The 19892-nt window shown below is 38.1% G+C and overlaps 1 protein-coding gene across 3 annotated transcripts in view; it reads right to left on the reverse strand.

Annotated features, from left to right (window-relative positions):
* Nucleotides 1–19892, reverse strand: part of CUL4A (cullin 4A) — a 33138-nt gene that overhangs the window by 9935 nt on the left and 3311 nt on the right. Inside the window, exons 3-16 of one of the 3 annotated variants that reach the window (XM_015849386.2) lie at nucleotides 18951–19054; nucleotides 16719–16788; nucleotides 15242–15315; nucleotides 14185–14347; nucleotides 12598–12687; nucleotides 11659–11741; nucleotides 9711–9778; nucleotides 7071–7189; nucleotides 4659–4851; nucleotides 3228–3332; nucleotides 2691–2801; nucleotides 2289–2374; nucleotides 1281–1388; nucleotides 21–134 (exon numbers count right to left, since the gene is read on the reverse strand). In XM_015849386.2, the coding sequence (XP_015704872.1) occupies nucleotides 21–134; nucleotides 1281–1388; nucleotides 2289–2374; nucleotides 2691–2801; nucleotides 3228–3332; nucleotides 4659–4851; nucleotides 7071–7189; nucleotides 9711–9778; nucleotides 11659–11741; nucleotides 12598–12687; nucleotides 14185–14347; nucleotides 15242–15315; nucleotides 16719–16788; nucleotides 18951–19054 (1488 nt within the window). Of the gene's footprint in view, nucleotides 1–20; nucleotides 135–1280; nucleotides 1389–2288; nucleotides 2375–2690; nucleotides 2802–3227; nucleotides 3333–4658; nucleotides 4852–7070; nucleotides 7190–9710; nucleotides 9779–11658; nucleotides 11742–12597; nucleotides 12688–14184; nucleotides 14348–15241; nucleotides 15316–16718; nucleotides 16789–18950; nucleotides 19055–19892 lie in introns of those variants that run through there. The other 2 variants (XR_004305901.1, XR_004305902.1) reach the window with 2 other exon arrangements.

Here is a 19892-nt window from a genome sequence, read left to right on the forward strand (position 1 = left end):
ACTTCTATTAACAAACTCACTTCTTTAAACTCCGCCTTCAGGACAGCATGCCCTAACGTGGTCTGCCACTGTAGCTTTCGACCACTATGTTTTCCTAGGTAAAAGGTTTTAAATACCTCTTGAAGCTTAATCATCTGCAAAACAAAGACACAAAGTTCATTAGTGTTTTACCAGTATAGTGAGGCTGGATGTTTTCAAATACAATTTCTTTGGTTCTCCTCAACAATATTTCATACTTTCATACTGGAAGGCAACAATGAGGTCTCCCCAGAGCTTTCCCTACTCTAAGCTAAGCAAGCCCAGCTCCTTCAACCTGTCTTCACAAGGGAAGTGTTCCAGCCCTCTGATCATCTTCATGGCCCTTCACTCCAGGAAAGCATGGCACAGAGGCAAATGCACAAAAGCTTCTACTGCTCTGAACTGAAGAGGACCAATGTCACCAGCCCTGATTTCCTAGGTGCTTGCTGCACTTCAGATCATCATAGTATCATAGTCTCGTGTGGGTTGGAAGGGACCTTAGAGATCATCGAGTCCAATCCCTGGGATTCGAGCCTCTGTGTAGCAGAGCAGCACTTCTACCACTTGTGCCACAGGGGATTTGAACCCGGGCCCGGTGTTGCAAAGCGGCATTCCTACCACTGCGCCACCAGGGCACACAAGATCAAGCAAGGTACTGCAGGGTACTCCAAATATACATAGCTACAGATACAAGCATTGCAAAATATATCAGCTTTGAAGCAAACCTTTTTTTCCCCCAGACACACCATTTAAACACTAGGGCTAGTTTTATGAGACACATTATAGACAGGAAGGACCTTATGGGGGCGGAAGATCATGCAGTAATGTATTGGTGGGATCAGTAGGCATAACCATTGTAGCTAGACTGGCTAATTACTGTGAACTGTTTTAAACTACTGCTCAAATGCAATGTTAATTAGGATGCTGATTTTTCCTTTGATGCAAATTTAAGATTAGTATTTTTAAGAAGTTAAAAAAATTAAGTGAAGCAATCACCCAAAAAAAACTCAGAGCAGATTTTATCCACTATGTTTTAAACTTGTACTTTTTAATCTTATGAGAAAAAAAAAATGTTAAAGTCTTCCAGAAATACATTAAATTAAGGGCATTAATTCATCCTATGCTACTGATTTAGGGTACTGGTTAGGCTGCGGTTGGACTTGATGATCTTCAAGGTCTTTTCCAACCTGGGTAATTCTATGATTCTGTGATTATGATACTACCATATAAACTGCACTTAGAAGGAAAATTCAAAAACTAACCTCTGAATTCAAGTGAACTTCCATAGGCGTATAAGTTGGCCAGTATCCCATTGTTAATATATTTACTGTCAGGTCTATATTTCCTGGGTCACTTTGGTTCTGCATATACTAAAATACAAGAGACAAAAAATCATTCAGGTATACTTGTTTGCATGATAAATTAGAAAAATGATATACTTGGCTTAAACTAGAAATCTAAACTTGGAAGAATAATGATGAATTCCTACAGGTCACATCCTTCATTAGACATAATACGAGGTATCACACACGCACAGAAAAGAAAGCAAAGCAAAAACTTTCGACCAGAAGCCAGAACAAAAATGTTGAGGTTCCCTGGGACTTTGAGATCTCTGTGAGATGACACATTTTCTTATATATTCCAGTATAATCTTATATTTTTCAGTATAAGATCACTTCTCAACAGGCCATAAAATCTGGGACAGAAAAATCACTACAGTATTTTAGTAGTGGAGCAGCTGCTTCAAGTCAGACCTCTATTATCCCAGTACTCGGTCTACAGCAAGGCCCCTAAAAGGTGCCCAAGAGAAGCATAACAACAGAGCAAACATGCACATTTTCTTGCAGCATATTTCCTCAGTCACCAACCGTTTTGAAGTACAGTGACTGAGATACATTCGGTTTCTATGCACTTTAACAGCCTTTAGGGAGTCTCTCCGGCATAGGTCATTCACAAAGAGAAGCAGCAGTTTACAGAATTAAGGAATATGGACTTTAAAGCATGTCAGCAAACTGAATTACTGTGTGGCGTTTAGACTTCAATTTGCTTAAAAAGACATCGCATAAATCTGTAAAAAAAGGTCATCTTTGAATAGATAAAGAATAAATAAATTCTGCTCTATAAATAGATTTATGAGAACTCTATGACCAAGATCAAGGCCCTGCACAAAAGCTGTTCAATTTCATTATAGCTTAATTCAAGGTTTAACACTATGAAGTGCTTCCCCATCGCTGACGAAAGTTTAGCACGTAAACACAATCTGAAGGTACCTGCTTAAACTGAACCATGACATCTTTTGACAGTTCCATGTCCTTGAACATGCCCTCCAGTTTGCTGGTAAAAGCAGCCCCACATTCTGTCACACAAATTAAAGCAAAGATCCCACAATTACAAACAAGCACAGAACAATTTATGAAGGTCTAACCAGAGACAGTTGTGCCAGATTTGTCAGGGTTTGGAGCACCCGCAACTGAGTACGTATTCTGCTCCTATGCAGGCAGATTAAATGAACCAGTCACATCTCCGAGAGGTCAACCCAATAGTTTTCACTGAGCACAATACTCAGATATTACTTAAGATCTGGCTTGTCACTGTTTAAAGCATGAGATAATGAGGATTCCAAACTACATTCCAAAAAGTAATAAACAGTTCACACAGCTGAAGATGCCTACCATGTTTAAGCTTTGACAACATGGACTTCTCAGCATCTACAGATGCACTCTTCCCAACTAGCAGTCTTTTGGCCAAATCTTTCTTATAGAATGCCTCAAATACATCTTTACCTGCATGGAAATTGAAACAAAAATAAAGTCATACATTGTATTTGAACCATCACAATTCAGGTTTGTGACACAAGCCTTCACTCATAACACACCGATCAGTAGATCAATATTCACTACCCAACAACAAAGAAAACTATATAGACATTTGGTTCCTTTTATTTTTGAATTATTTTACTACCATACTTTGCTAAATCTTACTCTCATTCTATGGTCTCCACCACAGACTGTAACTTCATCTCCAAAGAAGCCTGTCCTCCCTGTTGTATTTATTGTGCTCTTTCAACTGCAAGGCAACTCAGATAGAAGACTAATTCTCAAGGAAGCTCACACTAAAAATGATCTCCTACACTCCTCAGAGGGCTGAAGTTCAGCTACTAGCAAAGACAGTATTTTCAGTTGTGTTAACTTAGGACAGACATTTCTTACCATGAATGAATCTAAATATGATCATGATTTTGTCGAGGATTCTTTCCAGCTCTTCATCCGTCGCTTCTTTATTACCAGCTCTTAATTTGGAATCCACGTATTTTGCTACAAATAAAAAAAAATTTAACACCTTAATAAAATAAGTAAATCTAAAGTCATCAACTTCAGCATTTCCCACTTGAAATAGTACTGTATATTAAAAAATATAGGGAAAGTGCTAAGCTTTCTATTTTCTGTTCTCCCACCCCTTTATTCAGTGGAATGATAGAGTGCTTATTGTAACTACTGCCATCATGGGAAAAAAATATCACAAAAAGGAACCATCCAAGAAAAGAACACAGTAAAATCATTAAAGTCAATGCCGTAGAAGTTCCCATATTTTGCGTTATATTCATTGCAAGCATGTTACTCATTGAAAGACAACATTTTTGGAAGCATACAATGCATATGAATGTATTTTATGAGAAACAGAAACAAACAACACAGAGAGGACTAGAGTTTTTGTAAACCTTTAGCAAACCCCTCTCGCTCCTTGCTCTGAGCATACAAAAATTTAAAAAGAAGCGATGCTTTCAAGTTAGTAGCTTCGGAATGCTAGGAATACTGTTAAGCAATGAATTTAGCTCAACGTTGATTAAGCCACATTAGTATCCCTACGCGACCTACTGGGGTAAGAAGGAAACCACTGCAATAGCTGAAACATCACAACCTGCAGATGACAGCAGGCCGTATCATGCCTCTAACCTGTATTCACTAGGTTGCTCTATTTGACCCAAACAGGTTTATTTTAGGATGAAGCCACAAACTACGTTGAATAGAGGCAAGAGAGGAAAAAAAACAAAGGAGCAGGATCCTCTACAAGTGGGAAATATCATAGCTATGCTGGCCGCAGGTAAAACAGATTGCCAGATTTTACCAGATCAGAAATAACCCCAGTAAAAAGATTTTTCCTCTTAATGAACATTAGTTCTCCCTTCAAGATACTCAATTTTTAGTTCCTCCTTCTACCTGAAGGCCTTAAAATTGTTCCAACATCAGGCTTCGAGTCAGATGAGCTGCACTTTCTCCTTTCTGAAAGATCTTTTAAGACCCAGAGAACTCATCTGCCACCGCAGTTAAGAATTCTGCTTTGGCTACACTTCCCCTAGCCCTTCACACCACCGGCAGCACTCGCGTTGAGCTCCTTGAGCACAAGTTAGCCCAGTTGCAGTGCAGGAAGCATGGTGCAGGACAGCAAAGTGATGTACTCCTTAGGGACACCGCACACACCTAAACAACACCCCGCGCTGCTCAGTCCCGCAGTGCTCCCAAAGCAAATCTCCTAAAGCAACTGCATAATGCACCACTATTGCGCTAGCACACTCAGCAGCATCATCTTATCATGCTTTCTACAGGCTTTTGGAAATATTTTACAGAAAAATATTTGTGTACCTATCAATTCTGCAGGCTTATTTGGTCTTTTGTTGATAAATGTTTCAAAGGCTTCTTTCATCAAGTTTATAAATTTTTCATTTTTCTGAAAGCACACTTCTATGATATGGTCCACTTTATCCTTAAAATCTAGTAGCTCTTGCACCATATCCTTGTCCTTTTCAGGATTAACCACTATTGTTGTCCCAAAGTTCTGTAAAACAAACACTTTTGATAATAAAATACTTCAGAGCACTACCTGTCTCCCCCAGCAGACACATTCACCCTTATAAAATCAACCATTAAGAGAGAATAATAATCTTACAGAGCTGCTTATGTGACTTCCCAGTTTCAGAAAATGAGATGCATTAAACTTTAAAATAAAAAGCCCAGACACACATTAATGGATTTCAAACATTAGCGTTTGATTTAAAGATTATACACATTTAAGACAGGAGCTAAACAAAAATACACAGTAGACATGACTGTATGATGTACAAGTTTACAGTTAAATACAGAACTACATGATTCATGTAAAAGAAATTATATGGAAACTGCCTTAGAAAGTATAATGGCCAACTTCGTACTATTCTTCTGGAGCCCATCAGTGAGCTCCACTGACAGGAACAGAGGGCTGACATCCAACTGCTGCTCATTCCTCCAAGGCTTCTCACTCTGTGAGGGCTCCAGATCAGCTGACTTTCAACAAACAGGATTTTCCCATTGGCAAGCAAAAGCCACAGACCGAACTTTCTTTTCTTGTTTACTTACTATTCAAGAACTAGAACTATGGTATCCCTTGCCCACTGAATCAAACCATCCCATGGGGTCAACCTATCAGACAATTTACAGCTGCTTTGTAACACCAAACATTGCCCTACACAGAATGAGTAGTTTTCCACCACAAGAAAGAGGACCACCTTCACGGTAATAGCTGAACAGTATTTAATCGGTGTATTTACATCAATATGGTGTTATGTTTTCCACCACAGTTAAGTAAAGACGGGAAAATTCCTCACAAGCCTCAAAATCTCCACTTAATACCTGATTATCCTTGCAATCTTTCACTAAGATCTTTCTCAAGAACCATTTCTGAGTGAATCAAGTCAAACACAAGGGTGCCAAGCATCCTTGGACTCATATATATCTTGCACTAAGTCCATTTCCCCTTTCATTAACAGCATCCAGATCTCTCTCAGCCTCCATCCATGCTCCAAAGTTGCAAAGCTGAGATATACAGAGCTAAGTGTCATGCCTAAAATCATAACAAGGTGACTACAGCAGTGCACTTGCCTTCCCTCCAGGACTTACACACTTTTTCTTGCTTCACAGGATAGAATTTAAGTTCCTGTAGCCTCACACTTTAATGTACTCTAACTCTAACATAGAGATGTTGGAATGGAGAAGATTTATTGACTCTATGGAAAATGGTTTCTAGATTTCTAAGCATGTGAAAAAATTCATTAAAATGAGGCCATTGAAAGCCTGATTCTGAGACATGACGTGGTAAGTCAACTCGCTGCTGCTGAAGGGCAAGGTCCTGGTCCTCCTTCCCATAGTTTTCTACATGCTGGCCAAGCTGATCACATATCCATGGGCTGCAGGTGATGGAGACATTGCTCAACAATCTGCTGAGCAAACTGTGTCTCAGCTTTAGGGGTGGATGGGGACACAGCCTCTCTCCCACGTGCTGCACGTAACTCCAGGTATAGCTAAGCCAGAAAGTCACCTCCACAACAAACTGATGTTGTATACTTTGCCTCTAAGGTAGAGATAACCGTGGATGATTCAGGAGAAAACTACATGAGCAATTATCAACTCCAGAGAGAAGTATTTTCTGTAAAGCTTTACTGCCTTCATCTGCCCAGAGGCAGCATGTTACTTTACTATTACACCTAACTAAACAGACCAGAATTACCTAAACACCACTTCAACCGTGGATGGTTTTCAAAAGCAATGTTCCTTTCAAAACTGCTTAAGCATTCATCTTACTGATTGCATTGCTCTAAGTTGGTTACATGAAGCATTGCCAATCTACAGCAGAACAGCTACATTCTGCTGTTCTCCTGCATTTCCAACTACTTAAAACAGGTGAATATATTTGTATCGAAACTCAACACATTCCATGATCCAGCACACTCTAAACTAGTGTGCACATGGTGCTATTTAAAAGTAAACCAGAATAGCTCCTTGTGTATTGTTCAAACGTATGATGTAAGCAATTTCCAAGTAGTTAGGAATATAAAAATCAAAACTTAAGTGTTGCTGTTTCTCACCATGTGATTATTATTGGGGGTGGGGGGGAATGCATTAACATATTTGCTTAAAATGTCTTTGATGCATATACCTAATGATATACCATTCTTCTTTTTGATAGAATAAATCTATGATAACAGCATACATTTTAGGTGTATTAAGGGATCTCTGAAATACCTTGATGTATTCACTCCAATGTTGCAGAAGGATCTGCTGCCCCCCTTTCACCCTGCTGAACAGCTGGTATGTCTGTGTCAAATCTGATATTCTATTTTCATCAAGCAGGTTATCAAGTCCTTAAAAAGAAAAGGAAAGAAAATTAGAGGTACAAGCAAACTTGAATAGCACTGTATAAACACAAGTGAAAATACAAGACAAAGCCAAAAAATCCCAATGAAATACACCAACAGAATCTCTAAGGAATGCCACAAACTACACTAAGTAGAGTGTCCTATATTTAAAACAAGTATATAAACTCAGCAAGATTATTTTTTCCTTCTGGAATGTGTTGAGTCATGTTTTTAAATTAAGAACGCGTTATAAATGATCCACATCCATACTGACATAATAACACACAATTACAAATTGTTTCCAAGTAACTTTTGTCTTTGTCAGTTCATCCTTTATGAGACGAGGCCATGGACTAATGAGTAGAGAAGTAAAGTTTGAGGCTAAATGGAAAGCTTTTCACAACTGCATTCACCGTATCCTCAAATTTTACACTGTGTATTTAGTCTCAGCACAATCACAGATCCATTGTCTGGTGTTAGTGATAGAGGCTTCAGTAAAAGGGGAAGGTAGCATTTATGCCACTGTTTAAAATCCAGAAAGCTTGATTCTACACAAGCTGACAATGCACACCATCAGTATAGCTGACACTGTATGACTGCTCAACTTCATGCACAATGTATATGAAATTACTTTAAGATTTTATATGCTATTAGATTACAAAGGATTTTCAAGCCTCAAATGATGCCTTTTTTACTCTCTTCTTTATCTTAAAATACTGCAATTTTAACTTATTTACATGTTCAGAAAGGCAAACAATGTACAAGAATGATGTCAACTTTTGCCCACACTGAGATATCAGAAGAATTAAACTACTTTAAAAGTATACAGAACGATAAATTACACAAAATTTAATACAAGTGACTGATGTTCTTTTGGTGCTGAAATTTGGAAATGCCAATTCCATCACATCCAAGCACTGCTCCCTCCTCATTTAGGGAGACCAATGCACTACCTGCTTTGTTACAATCTAGCTGATTGAGTTCAACCTTCCTTCTTTCTCTGGCATACAAACTGTGGTGGAAAAAATACTGTCACATCCTTGACTAATGAAAACCGATATTGAAGGAACTCCAATGACAGCACTTCAGACAACTTCCAGAAAGCACCATCATAGCCTTACAAATCTCTATTATACTCACAATTAAAAATAATAATAATAAAAAACAGTAACTATTAAATAGCAGTCAGAATAATACATGAAATAAAGTATCTCATACATACCCTGCATTTGTAAGCTTTTTTTCCTGTATCAAACTGACTACATCATATGCCTTCTCTCCTAAGGAACAAAACCTACAAAGACAGTATCTTCTACTTGTACTGATACTAGGATGTTACAAGTGGATTACAATGTGTCCTGGATCAAATGAATGCAGAAAGTGAAGTAAGCCGAGTGATATTAGACTTACAAATTAACTTCAAAAATGTGCGTAGACAGTGAATGTACATCATTAACCAAGAGAGAGCGCAGATTAAAACAAGGATATTTTTTGACCAAGTCAACTAATGAACACATTTATCATTGGAGAAGTGACTTGAAAATAATGCTACAAAGCAAGCAAAAATTGACACGTACCAACAAAAACACTAGTTATTCTTACCATTTGCAATAAGCTCGAAAATAACTAAGATGGAATAAACAAGCTTATTTTTGTAAATGTACTGGAAATAGTGAAATTCCCAGAGTAGCTCAGAGAAAACTGAGAGTGTATGTCTATCTTTAAAAAGGGATGAAGAAATAAGTAAAAGGAGCACATCTATCAACCCCAAAGTATTAAATATTGATGTGATGGAGCCTGAAGGTAACAGAGCACTAGGGACATCAGCAGTGCAGCAGTAAAAGAACAAAGATATAAGCATAACTTGCTAGATGATCTTAAGCATCAAAGGTGGATAGTGCAAGAAAAGAAAAGGATCATTTAAAATACTGAAAGGTCAGACCAAACCCAGGAATTTAGGGAAGAAGGCAAATACTAAAAGTTAAGAGGAACAGAGAAATGCTGTTTTGAAGACACTAATATCTGAATAAGGAATTCCTAAGAAGACTTTAGTTCAAATCTGGAATTGCCATCCAGAAGGTACAATAAAAACGAAAGCATAAGAAGTACATTGCCTCTGACTGCTGTCAGCCCCAATAACTCACGATTCTTTAACCATCCAATCACAAGGCTATGTGACACTATGGCACTTGTGCTTTGTAACCATTACATAAAAGAAACTACAACAATAATTGTAGCTTTCACTTGGAAGTTTGCATGTTCGAGGAAATCAGCAGTTCCAAAGCAATCCCTAAGCCCATTGCTCCAAGTCAGAGGGGACTTATGGGGTTTAAAAGCATTCACAAATATGGAATGACATTTTAGATATTGTTTCCACATACAGGATCTGATGCACAATCGTTATTAGCACAGCTAATACATCTCATTAAATAAAAATTAAATAAAAGCTATGGATCCTATAGTTATCACAGACCACAAGAATCTGTAGATTATCAAATAATACATTAATTAAAATATATATACATACCTTTTTGCAAAATAGCTGTTAAGTGTTCTCCAAGTAGTTGTTTCTCCACACAAGCAATCAGTGGTTTCCTAAATAAGGCAAGAAAAGTATGTTAGAAGTACTATGGCATAAGGGAGTTACCTCCTGCCTCAGTGCATCTGTGAGCAATTCACATTATCATATTAAAAATATCAACAATTTTCTACTTAAATTAGAGCCTACACGTTAAGAAAATAGTCGTATGTGTTATAAGAAAGAAAACAATGAACCATGGATTACAAAAGAAATTCAATTTAAAATACCATAAAACAAGCTATAACAAGCAGAAACTTAAATACCAATAGTCCTTCTTACATCCCTGCCTTTGCCAAAATACCACATATGAATGCAAATAATTAAATACAATATAGTTTTAGTCCCTTCACATCAAAAGAAAGGATTCAAATTTGCAATGGTTCAAAAAAGAGAATAGGGATGATCAAATTATGTAACAGCAGCTGCAAGAAAAACAACTGCACACATTTGGGTTTGGACTCTGGGAAAGAGATGACCTGGCAGTAACACATATAGTATTACACTGATGGGCACGAAAATAGGTGAACAGCAACAGGCTGATCACTCTCCCTTCCAATGTAAGAGCTGAGGAGCTGGGGATATCGGTGACGGCACTGGGACCCAGACTTGAAATAAACAAAAGGAAGTGATCTATTATGGGGTAGTTGATGTGCTGCTGGGCTGGGGGCAAAGAAGTCTCCTTGCCAAAGATGCCATAGATGGAAAAGCTTACATGAATCCAAGTGAGATGGCACAAGTATTTCAAAGAGATCCAATGGATAATACAATACAGGCAAACGGCATCAGGTTCAGAAAATATACTGAGCCAAAAGCAGGCAGGTACTAGTACAGTGTCACAAGTACTTACTCTGTTCTTTTCCTAAAGTGCTCCTAAGTGAACGTGAAAGACTAGTTGGGCAGGCCCTTGGTCTTCATACATCAAGCCATTTTTACAGCTACTTTTGTTGAAACTTCCAGCTATTGCTACCTACAATTGCTGATTGTCCTCAAGAATAGGACTCAAGGTTACATAAAATATCATCCTTTACCCCAGAACAACTTCTTACAACAGAAAAAGTAAGGACAACTGGTCTACCTAAAGCAGAACAGTACTAAGAAGCAGACAGACAGACATAGTATCGTATTTACATACAGAAATAATTCCATGTTTTCACCTGACTAATTTTGCATGAAGAAGGTAGGCACTTTGCAAGAAAACTCAAGCTCAAATATGCACCATGATATATAAGGCATGAGCTTAACTTATTGTTTTCTTCAAATATATATGACAAAAAGAGAGAAATTATTCAATGATCTCTTTAACACCCAATGAAATGACAACACTTCACCTAGGGGAAATAAAAAGGTGTGAGGGCAAAGAGCTCTAAATGAGTTCCATCTAGTTACGTTCTTTATTCAAAAGCAACCACTGCATTATTTATAAATTATATATACATTTATAGCCCATCAGTGACTGTGCATTCTTACCCCAGTAAAATGCATGCTCTTACTCAGTACCTCAGTGCCAAAAAGAACAAGCTGCCTTGCACAACCCATTGGCAGCAGCTGTACCAAAGGTGATCCACTGTAAACTAAAATGGAATGTTTGTATCCATGTTCTCTACACCACGTCATAATTTAACATTTCTTCCCCCTAGTGAACGTTTGAGTTATATTTTGTTAACTTCAACTCATGGTGGAAGATTTCTAGATAGATTTCTCCCCTTTTACTTAGGGAAGAAATACTTGGATTTAAAATAAATTGGCTCTGATATTAATAAAGTCTTTAAAGAAACAATAAAAACACCAAATAGTATGTACAGAGATGATCTCTGTGTCTCTACAGCCATGGATAGTCACACCGTTTTATGAAGGATGCTTGACTTGTGCTAAGAACAATGAAATTTGTACTCACTGTGTGCTGTGATCTAAGTATGTTATCACTCTGTCTCCTTCTTCTTCCAAACGTTTACTAACGTGGTGAAGATATTCTGGGACCTTGCAAGAGAAGAGAAGGACAAATTCAACAGTTGTGTACAGTAGCATGAATGATCACCTTGTTCATGACAAGTATTTTAAAACTCTAACTTAATGAGAGCATGGATTGGAAATAAATATTACACAACAATGTAATATGCTACACAAGCTATGTTTTTAATGATTGATATTACCTCATAATAAAAGCATTGTAATTGCACCTACCAATTCTCAACTAGTGAAGAGTCAGTGTACATACTGAATTAATAAAGGTAGCATGCTCTATTTTAGACAACCAGGAAATATTGTCCGTGTACATTTTCATGAAGAAACACATTTTCAGGCTGCCCACCACAAAGCATAATTTCATCTCAAAAGCACAGAAAACAAAGATGTCTCAAGGTCTACTTAACTAGTAAGTAACTGGAACAAAACAGCAAAATAAATGCAACAAAAGTTCTTAAAACAAGTAAACAGTTAATTTAGCTATTAAATACAGAGTAGACCAGTGGCAGTGGATATTTCACAGCTTTTCAGAAAAATACCATATTCATGGCACGCTTTTAAGCTTTACATGGAGATGAGCATTCTGGCAGCATGACTTTAGCAACAAAAAATGTCACTTGACTTCCCTACCCTTCATTTGTGTTTCTATATGCAATATACAAATACTAGATATCTATACATATACCCAACATCATGGCAAACTGGAATTGGTTCTTCTCTTTGATACAATACCACAGTCCCCAAAGCATAATCATCATTTACCCTTGTAAATTTCTTTTAGTATTCACTCTGTGGTGCTACCAGAAGTTCCCACATAATCCCATAGCAGATGGAACTAAAATAAAACCAGTTAACTACAGCATGCACCTACCTCTCTTTCTTGCATTAATCTTTGGCCCTCTGCAGCATATAAGCAATTTGTCTCTTCCAGAAACCTCTGTTCAAATGATTCTTTGTAAACCTGTTCAAGAAATCAATTTAATTACTTACATTAAGCTGCCATTAAAAGTAGCGTACCCTGGTTTACTTGGAGGCAAGTAAAATCTCAGGAAGGCAAAATAAATGTTTAAAATTATATAAATGCAGAAATCTGATTTTTTCCCCACTGGTTTTAGAAAGACTACAATTAAAGTTGACTTCCCAGCGTGTCTAAACTGACAGGTTTCTGTTTAATTCACACAAACACCAGCACTCAACACAACAGCACAGCAATGACATCTAATCCACGTGAGCTCAAAACCCCCACTGATATTTCTGGGCCAGTTCCAACTGGGAAAACAAAACAGGTAATTCCCAACAGTAAAATGATGATACTCTCAGTAACGTGCCTTAGGAACAAAGCTGATAAGGAAGTACTTTCAAATATTTGGCTTTTTCCTCAGCGCATCAAACAAAATCTCTGGCTTGACAGGTATTCAGAGTGTAATAGTATTCAATGTCATAAGCAGACACTAACTGATTGCTTTAGCCATCTCTTTAAACTGAATCAAACCCAAGACTTTATATCTTACCTTCCTTTCCTTCACTAACTTTCTGACCTATGCTAACGTAATAAGGAGTTATTTCTACACAGACCACGTATAAAGCTTTACAACAGGGAACTGCAATAGAACAAGATTGATGCAAGCAGGAATAAGCTTTCAGCAGTTGGTCTCCAATTTTGTAATTGCCTAAAAATCAGGAATGAGAAAGAGCTTAATTATTTTTGAATGAAATATAAGATTTGCGTTCTTAATTCATCTTTCACCACAAGCTAACCTCCAATGAAAGAGGAGAGAGAAGCAGAGATCCTGGAGGCAGGATCAAAAGCACACTCATGCCTGATAATATAAAAGAATACACTTTGTTAGGTTCTAGAGTGAAGAAAGAAAACACTTCTGAGAGAGTGAAGAAGACTGCAGATTGAAATGCAGACCTGTAAGAAGGATCTAATAGAGGAGATGCCTTTAGTTAGCAGTGTATTTTGCTAAACAAAAATGAAACAAAACAGTAGCACTCACTGGTAATACCTACAAAAAACTGATGCAGTTAAGAGAAGACTGCCAAGTAACAGGAAAAAAAAGTGGGAAAGAGCACACAAATCAGATCTACGTCTTCAGATCTGCTAATGATTTTTCATATCATAAGAAGTCCTTCTTCTCTCTTGAACAGAATTATCAGTTCTAAATCTTTTGTGTTATGGACGAAAGTCAGAAAAGTTAACATGGAAAGCAGAAACAAGCAAATAACACAGACATGTCGCAACTAAGAAGAAAACAAGCACAGAAATCTCACTTAAAAAACAGAATGAACGACTGTGGATTGGGCAAAGAAAAGGGAACCGCCTTCTCAATCTGTTTGCCAGATTTTGAAGCACATATTTACTAGAATAAAATTATTTCTGTATAACACACACGCCAGAATAGTCCAAAGTCAGTTTCTAAAACTAGTGGTAATGGCTGAGGTTTGCTGTACTCACCTGCAGATCAGACAGCATACTCAACAAACTACGCAGCAAACTTCGGTCCACTGCTTCACCACTTCGTTCTCTTTCAATCAGCAGGAGGATTCCATCAATAGTCTTGTTTTGAACTTGTTTATCACTAATGACATGATTCCTAAATAATTCCAGCCCCATGTCCCTGTGTGAATAATGAAAATTAAGACATCACTTTGTTGGTTCTTTTCAAATTTGCATGTTAAAGAAAATATGTGTGTATACGTATTATATATAAATATAGAATCATAGAATCACCAAGGTTGGAAAAGACCTAAAAGATCATCCGGTCCAACTGTTCACCTATTATGCTCACCTATACGTTACACAGAGAGAATTTATTAATCATGTATATATTCTATAAGAAGAACTATCACAAAAAGCTGCCATCTTCCTCCCCATCCTGAGGGGAGAGCACAGAAGTAATATACGCAGGGAAGAGGCACGCTGCTACTTCAGTATTTTATCTACATCTTTTCTTGCTTTAGACAGAATACAGACACCAGAAAATTGTGGCAAAGTATGGATTTGTTTGTCTTGGTGATTATACAAAATGTCTCTCAGGAAGGACGCTGAGAAACAGACGTGGCTGTGGGGTGCTCAAACTGCAGGAGCAAGCAGGGGTTAACCTCAGAGCTCTGAGCCCGGGTCTCAACTCACAAAAGGCCAGGGCAGGAAACATGATCTGCACCTTGTGAGTGCACCTAACATTTAAAACAACAGAGCCAATAGCCAAGCTCTGAACTTTGCCAAACCAGGAACACCTGAAGAACCACTAGACTGAAAGAGAAGGCCCAGGGGCAGCAGCCTCACCCAAACTTGGCAGCTGATCCACAGTGACCTTCCTATTTTACCCTCATATTACCTCCTGGGGAAGGTGGATATTACAGAATTAATTTTCCATAAATTAACACAAAAATTTAATCAACCTACTACACAGCTCAAATATATTGTGAGGAAAAAAAAAAATTATATTTTCAACCTTTATAAATACAGCACAAATTGTACAGACTAAAGGAGCACACATGCAGATACCTACCATATAGAAGGAAGCATTGAGTTCTGAAGTACGTATGTACGATCCAAAAATAAGAAAATGCTTCTGATCATGATCTGAAAACACATCAAGGAAACATTTTTTCTCTTTGACAGCATGTAACACTTTAAATTATAAGGCAGATTCTGGAAAATTACATTGCAGACACATGATTTTTCATTGCTGCTACACCTATTTTTGACTCTTCTGGTGACCTGCATCTCTACTGGTATGTCATTTGTTAACATTAATGCTATGACTAATCACTGTAACTGAATAGATTCAAGACAATTTTCAAATTCATAAGCAATTAATGGAATAGTTTTATTGGCCTTAGTGCTGTTTAAGTCTTAGTGCTACTGAGATACATATTTACTCAAGCATAGTTATCAACTGTCAGTAAACTGCTGTCACATATTTCACTTAAAAATGTTTCATTCAAAAGGCTGCTCAGCTTTTAATTTAGCATTACAGTACCTCAGGATGTCCATACATAACTCACTGCCAGGCCAGCTACTGAATTGCCTATCCTCAGATGCCTACTCAATCCTCCTCTAAAGGATTTCAGTGCTTCTAAAGCAATTCTCAAGCTCACACAATTTCTAGCCAACCACGTTAAAGTAAAATAGCAACAAGATCGGTTTTGTTTTGTTTTCTTGAACACCACAGGTACTACCTCAGCACCTGGACAAGAAAGCCACTTCCTACAGGGTTGTTGATCTGATGAATAAACATGAATAAGTAAAACCAACAAAAGGAACTCTCAAAAGTAATTAAAGAGAACAGAGTTCACAGAAAGAAAACACCATATATTTATAAAAACACAGGTCCAGTTTAATCAAACTTTCAAGGTAATAACCTTCAACCTTAATTTCATCAGACTGCAGAATTTGTTCAGAATATTTTCCACAACACTATCCGTTTCATTCGAGATAAAATGCACATACACATCCCTGCCCATCCCTCATGGGGGAGGGAAAAGGAAGTAATTTGGGTGCCCCACAATTTTGGGCACCTGTAGCCAGAGCTTGGTGACAATGCAAGGAAAACTTAGAATTATAATGAAGTAGTATCTTAAAAGGCCAATTCTTATGAGTCGTTTTCTTCCTGTTTCTCAGCCCAGTAAGTCAGGATATTCAGCTCTGTTTTGAAAAAAAATACAAAATAAAAGCCACAAATTAACCTAGTTGGAGTGATCTATAAGCAAAGACTGAAGAATTGGTTGCTGAATGATTTCACTAGAGTCAATATGTTTCTGAGTGATATTCTAGCTGGTTACCACTAGGAAATCAATGAAGAGCAAACCAATAACACAGCAGAATGTAACTTTTGACAACAGAACGGCTCCCAGCCAGTAAAGGGGAAAGCGAAAAGTCCTACTGAAACTTGGAGGAAGCGCATCACAGACCCAAGTTAAAAGCTCCCTTTTGCCAGGCTGTACTTCTCAAGGATACACATTCTGAACAAACACTCAACTTACCATTTGTCTGCAATGATCTTGCCAGCATTTATTTATCTTCTTTAAAAATAAAAGACTATCCAGAGAATCTGTACAGCACCTATTAAGGAAAACTAGCTCGCCAGTAACTTTTGAGGTCAGATTCCAGAGATGATCTTTGCCAGCCATTGAGCAAATCTCCTTCGTGGATATTCCGATGTTGCTGGGACTGCCTAGAGATGAACGGTTAATTGCAAAGCTTCTGTCCAGCACAGGAACTGGCAGCTCTCCAATAAACCTCCCTATGTTTTCAAGGAACAACACACACAGCCCTTCACTAATACCATCTACCGACCACACTGCATAGCTCTGATATAGATGTAAGTAAGAAATCCCATCAGTGTCAAAACCAACCTTATCACCCATGGAGGTGAGCTGGATAGAAAGGTTTACTTTGTTTAATGAGTTCACACTGCGCACCACAGGAGTGACCCTAATCTCTTGAAAGCATTTGCAGTTCCAAATAATCCTCAATAAATCCAAATAGTGCTCTTTCCATATACATCTCTAGGTCTCCTCAATTAAAACATGAAGTTTTACTCGCTATATAATGGATCCAATCATTACTTGTTACTAGAATTCTACTGTATCACGAGTAAACCCAAAAGTGGCTTTGCCTTCATTTCTTACACAATGCCATCTCCAACTCCCTTTGGTCAAATCTGATTAATCTAATCTCATGTCCTTGGGATATAAAGCAGTATACCTGTAGAATGCAGAGTTCTCAGCTCTCCAAATATTGGTTCTATTGGGCTTGTGGAAGGAACACAAAGTCTTACAGCTTAAGTTTTTCTTAAGCCTCAAAAGTCAGGGATGCAAAACTGGCCAACTGTCTACTGCTTTAAAGCTGACCAAAAGATTTGGTTCTCCGTTACATTTAAAAGACTACTGTATTAACTAATGGACTTTTTAGTTGAATGTCATTTAAAAATGAATCGAATCGAATCTAATAGAAAAAATACGCCACCTAATTAAGAGGTGAATTCACAGTGCCAATTCAATATCAGTGTTTCATGTATGACATGTAGAAGCAAGGCCCTTTTAATGGAACTCAAAAAAACTCAAACAAAAACCACCGTGCTGGAGCTAAGCCATATAAAAGGAAAAAAAGAAGAAGAAAAAAAAAAGGAACAGAGAAAGCAATTTATCTTCTTTATGAGTGTAGGCACCTACCTGGAGAATGCGGTGAAGTGAGAAACTGAGAGTCACAATCCTAAGCACATTAAAGGCATTCACTTACAAAGAGGGCTCTTTCTGGGCCCCGCTCCCTTGTTTCTTCCTATTTCAACCAATCATTTTCTGTAACAGAATATCCACCAGAGACCTGGGAAGCAGGGCAAGCACTCAAATCACTACAGCATCTGTTCACTCCAGCACTCGCCAGCATCTGTTTGCCAAGACACTCTCTGGGAACGACCTGCTGGGCATGGGCTCTACTTACCCTACTTCCCCAGCAAGCGCAAACCAGTAGACTATTTACATACAAGACACATAAAGCATGCTCTCGGCATGCAAAGCACAACAGGCTTCAGAAAACAGTGCTGGCTGCACTTAAGCTTCCAGAGGAGATCTGCAAGCACTTTTGTCATCAGTTCAGAGGGAAAAAAGAGAAGCATAGAAATAGAACTTGAGAAAACAATGGGGATATTTGCTGTGAAATGCAAGTGTTCTGAAGGTCACAAGGCAGCCAAGTGATCTTCTGAACTTTGATCTGTCTCCCAAGGTACACGTGAGGTATCCAAAGGGCTCGGTGAATGCCTCCGTTAAACATCACTGCTGACCAGTACTTAAAACTGGCCATACAGAGAGGCTTAAGAACTATCTTACAGAAGACTCCCAGCACTGCTGTTAAAAATTAGTTTTTCTTCAGCTATTGGTACTGGAGAAGCATCTCCACCACACATTTGCCACAGGAATCCATACCTGCTGTTAGATCTGTGAGGATTTTAGATGCATAGTGCTACTATGAATTCGCACTCATAACAAAACAAATACTTGTTTTAATGGTTCATTACTACCATGCTTCTAAATACTAAAATTATTCCCTTGGATGACTCAAGTTGCTCATGGTCCATCTGAAAATACATCAGTGGTAAACAAAGAATCTCTTTGTACATTTGCATACACCACCGTTATGACTATCATTTAAAAACTTACTTAAAAATCATGATTTAAGCCCAAATCTAACAATTTCTTCGCACAGGAAAAGGATATTCCCTGAACTGAAGGATTTGTGCTTTCACGTGATCTTCACAGACCTGTCGCAGCTGTTTATACAGAGTAGCAGAGACTTTGTAGGAACAGAGGTTTTCAACAGCCTAAAACCAAAAACAGTTAACAGACAAGGTTAAAAACAATTAAGTGAGCTCTCATTTTTGTCCCTGTATAATCAACATTTTTTTCCCTCTCACAAAAAACTCAGTGGGAATGCCAAAGAGAAAACGTAGCCTCATTTGATACCACTGCCTATATTTAGATTTTGTTCCAGGCGCGCTTTATTTTAACTTGTGCCCCGTATTTCAATAAACTATTTTATTAATAGACCACAGCACCTAAAATGAATCACAATGAAGACAGCCAAACATTCGGTGAGGACTGTGAAGTTTACAGCAGTACTTCTGGCCATTCAGTGCTTCATAGAAAATTATCCAAAGCAGTTAGATGTGATGAGAAAGTCAGCTATTCTCTTCCTTTAACCTCACCTTGGTTTCCTTTCTCTTGTGAGATGATCCTGCACCATGAGCACTGGAACAGGCTGCCCAGGGAGGTGGTGGAGTCTCCTTCTCTGGAGATATTCAAGACCCACCTGGACGCCTACCTGTGTGACGTGGTGTAGGGAGCCTGCTTTGGCAAGGGGGTTGGACACCATGATCTCTAGAGGTCCCTTCCAACCCCTGCAATTCTGTGATTCTGTGATACTTAGAGCACTGCTTCATCTGGGCAACTACAAGTGACACAAGAATGTTTTCCTTTGCTCCAAAGGACAGACAGTGACATATTTTGCTGATGAATTTGCTGACAGCATCAGTGAACTTGGGTAAAGTGTTGGTGTTTTCTCAGTCTTTACTTGTTTTTCCACAAAGTTTAGCTTTATAGGTGCATTTTGTTTGAGATGTGACAAGTTATGTTCACAGAATCACAGAATGACCCAGGTTG

Source organism: Coturnix japonica, chromosome 1 (genome assembly GCF_001577835.2).
Source record: "Coturnix japonica isolate 7356 chromosome 1, Coturnix japonica 2.1, whole genome shotgun sequence".
NCBI lineage: Eukaryota > Metazoa > Chordata > Aves > Galliformes > Phasianidae > Coturnix > Coturnix japonica.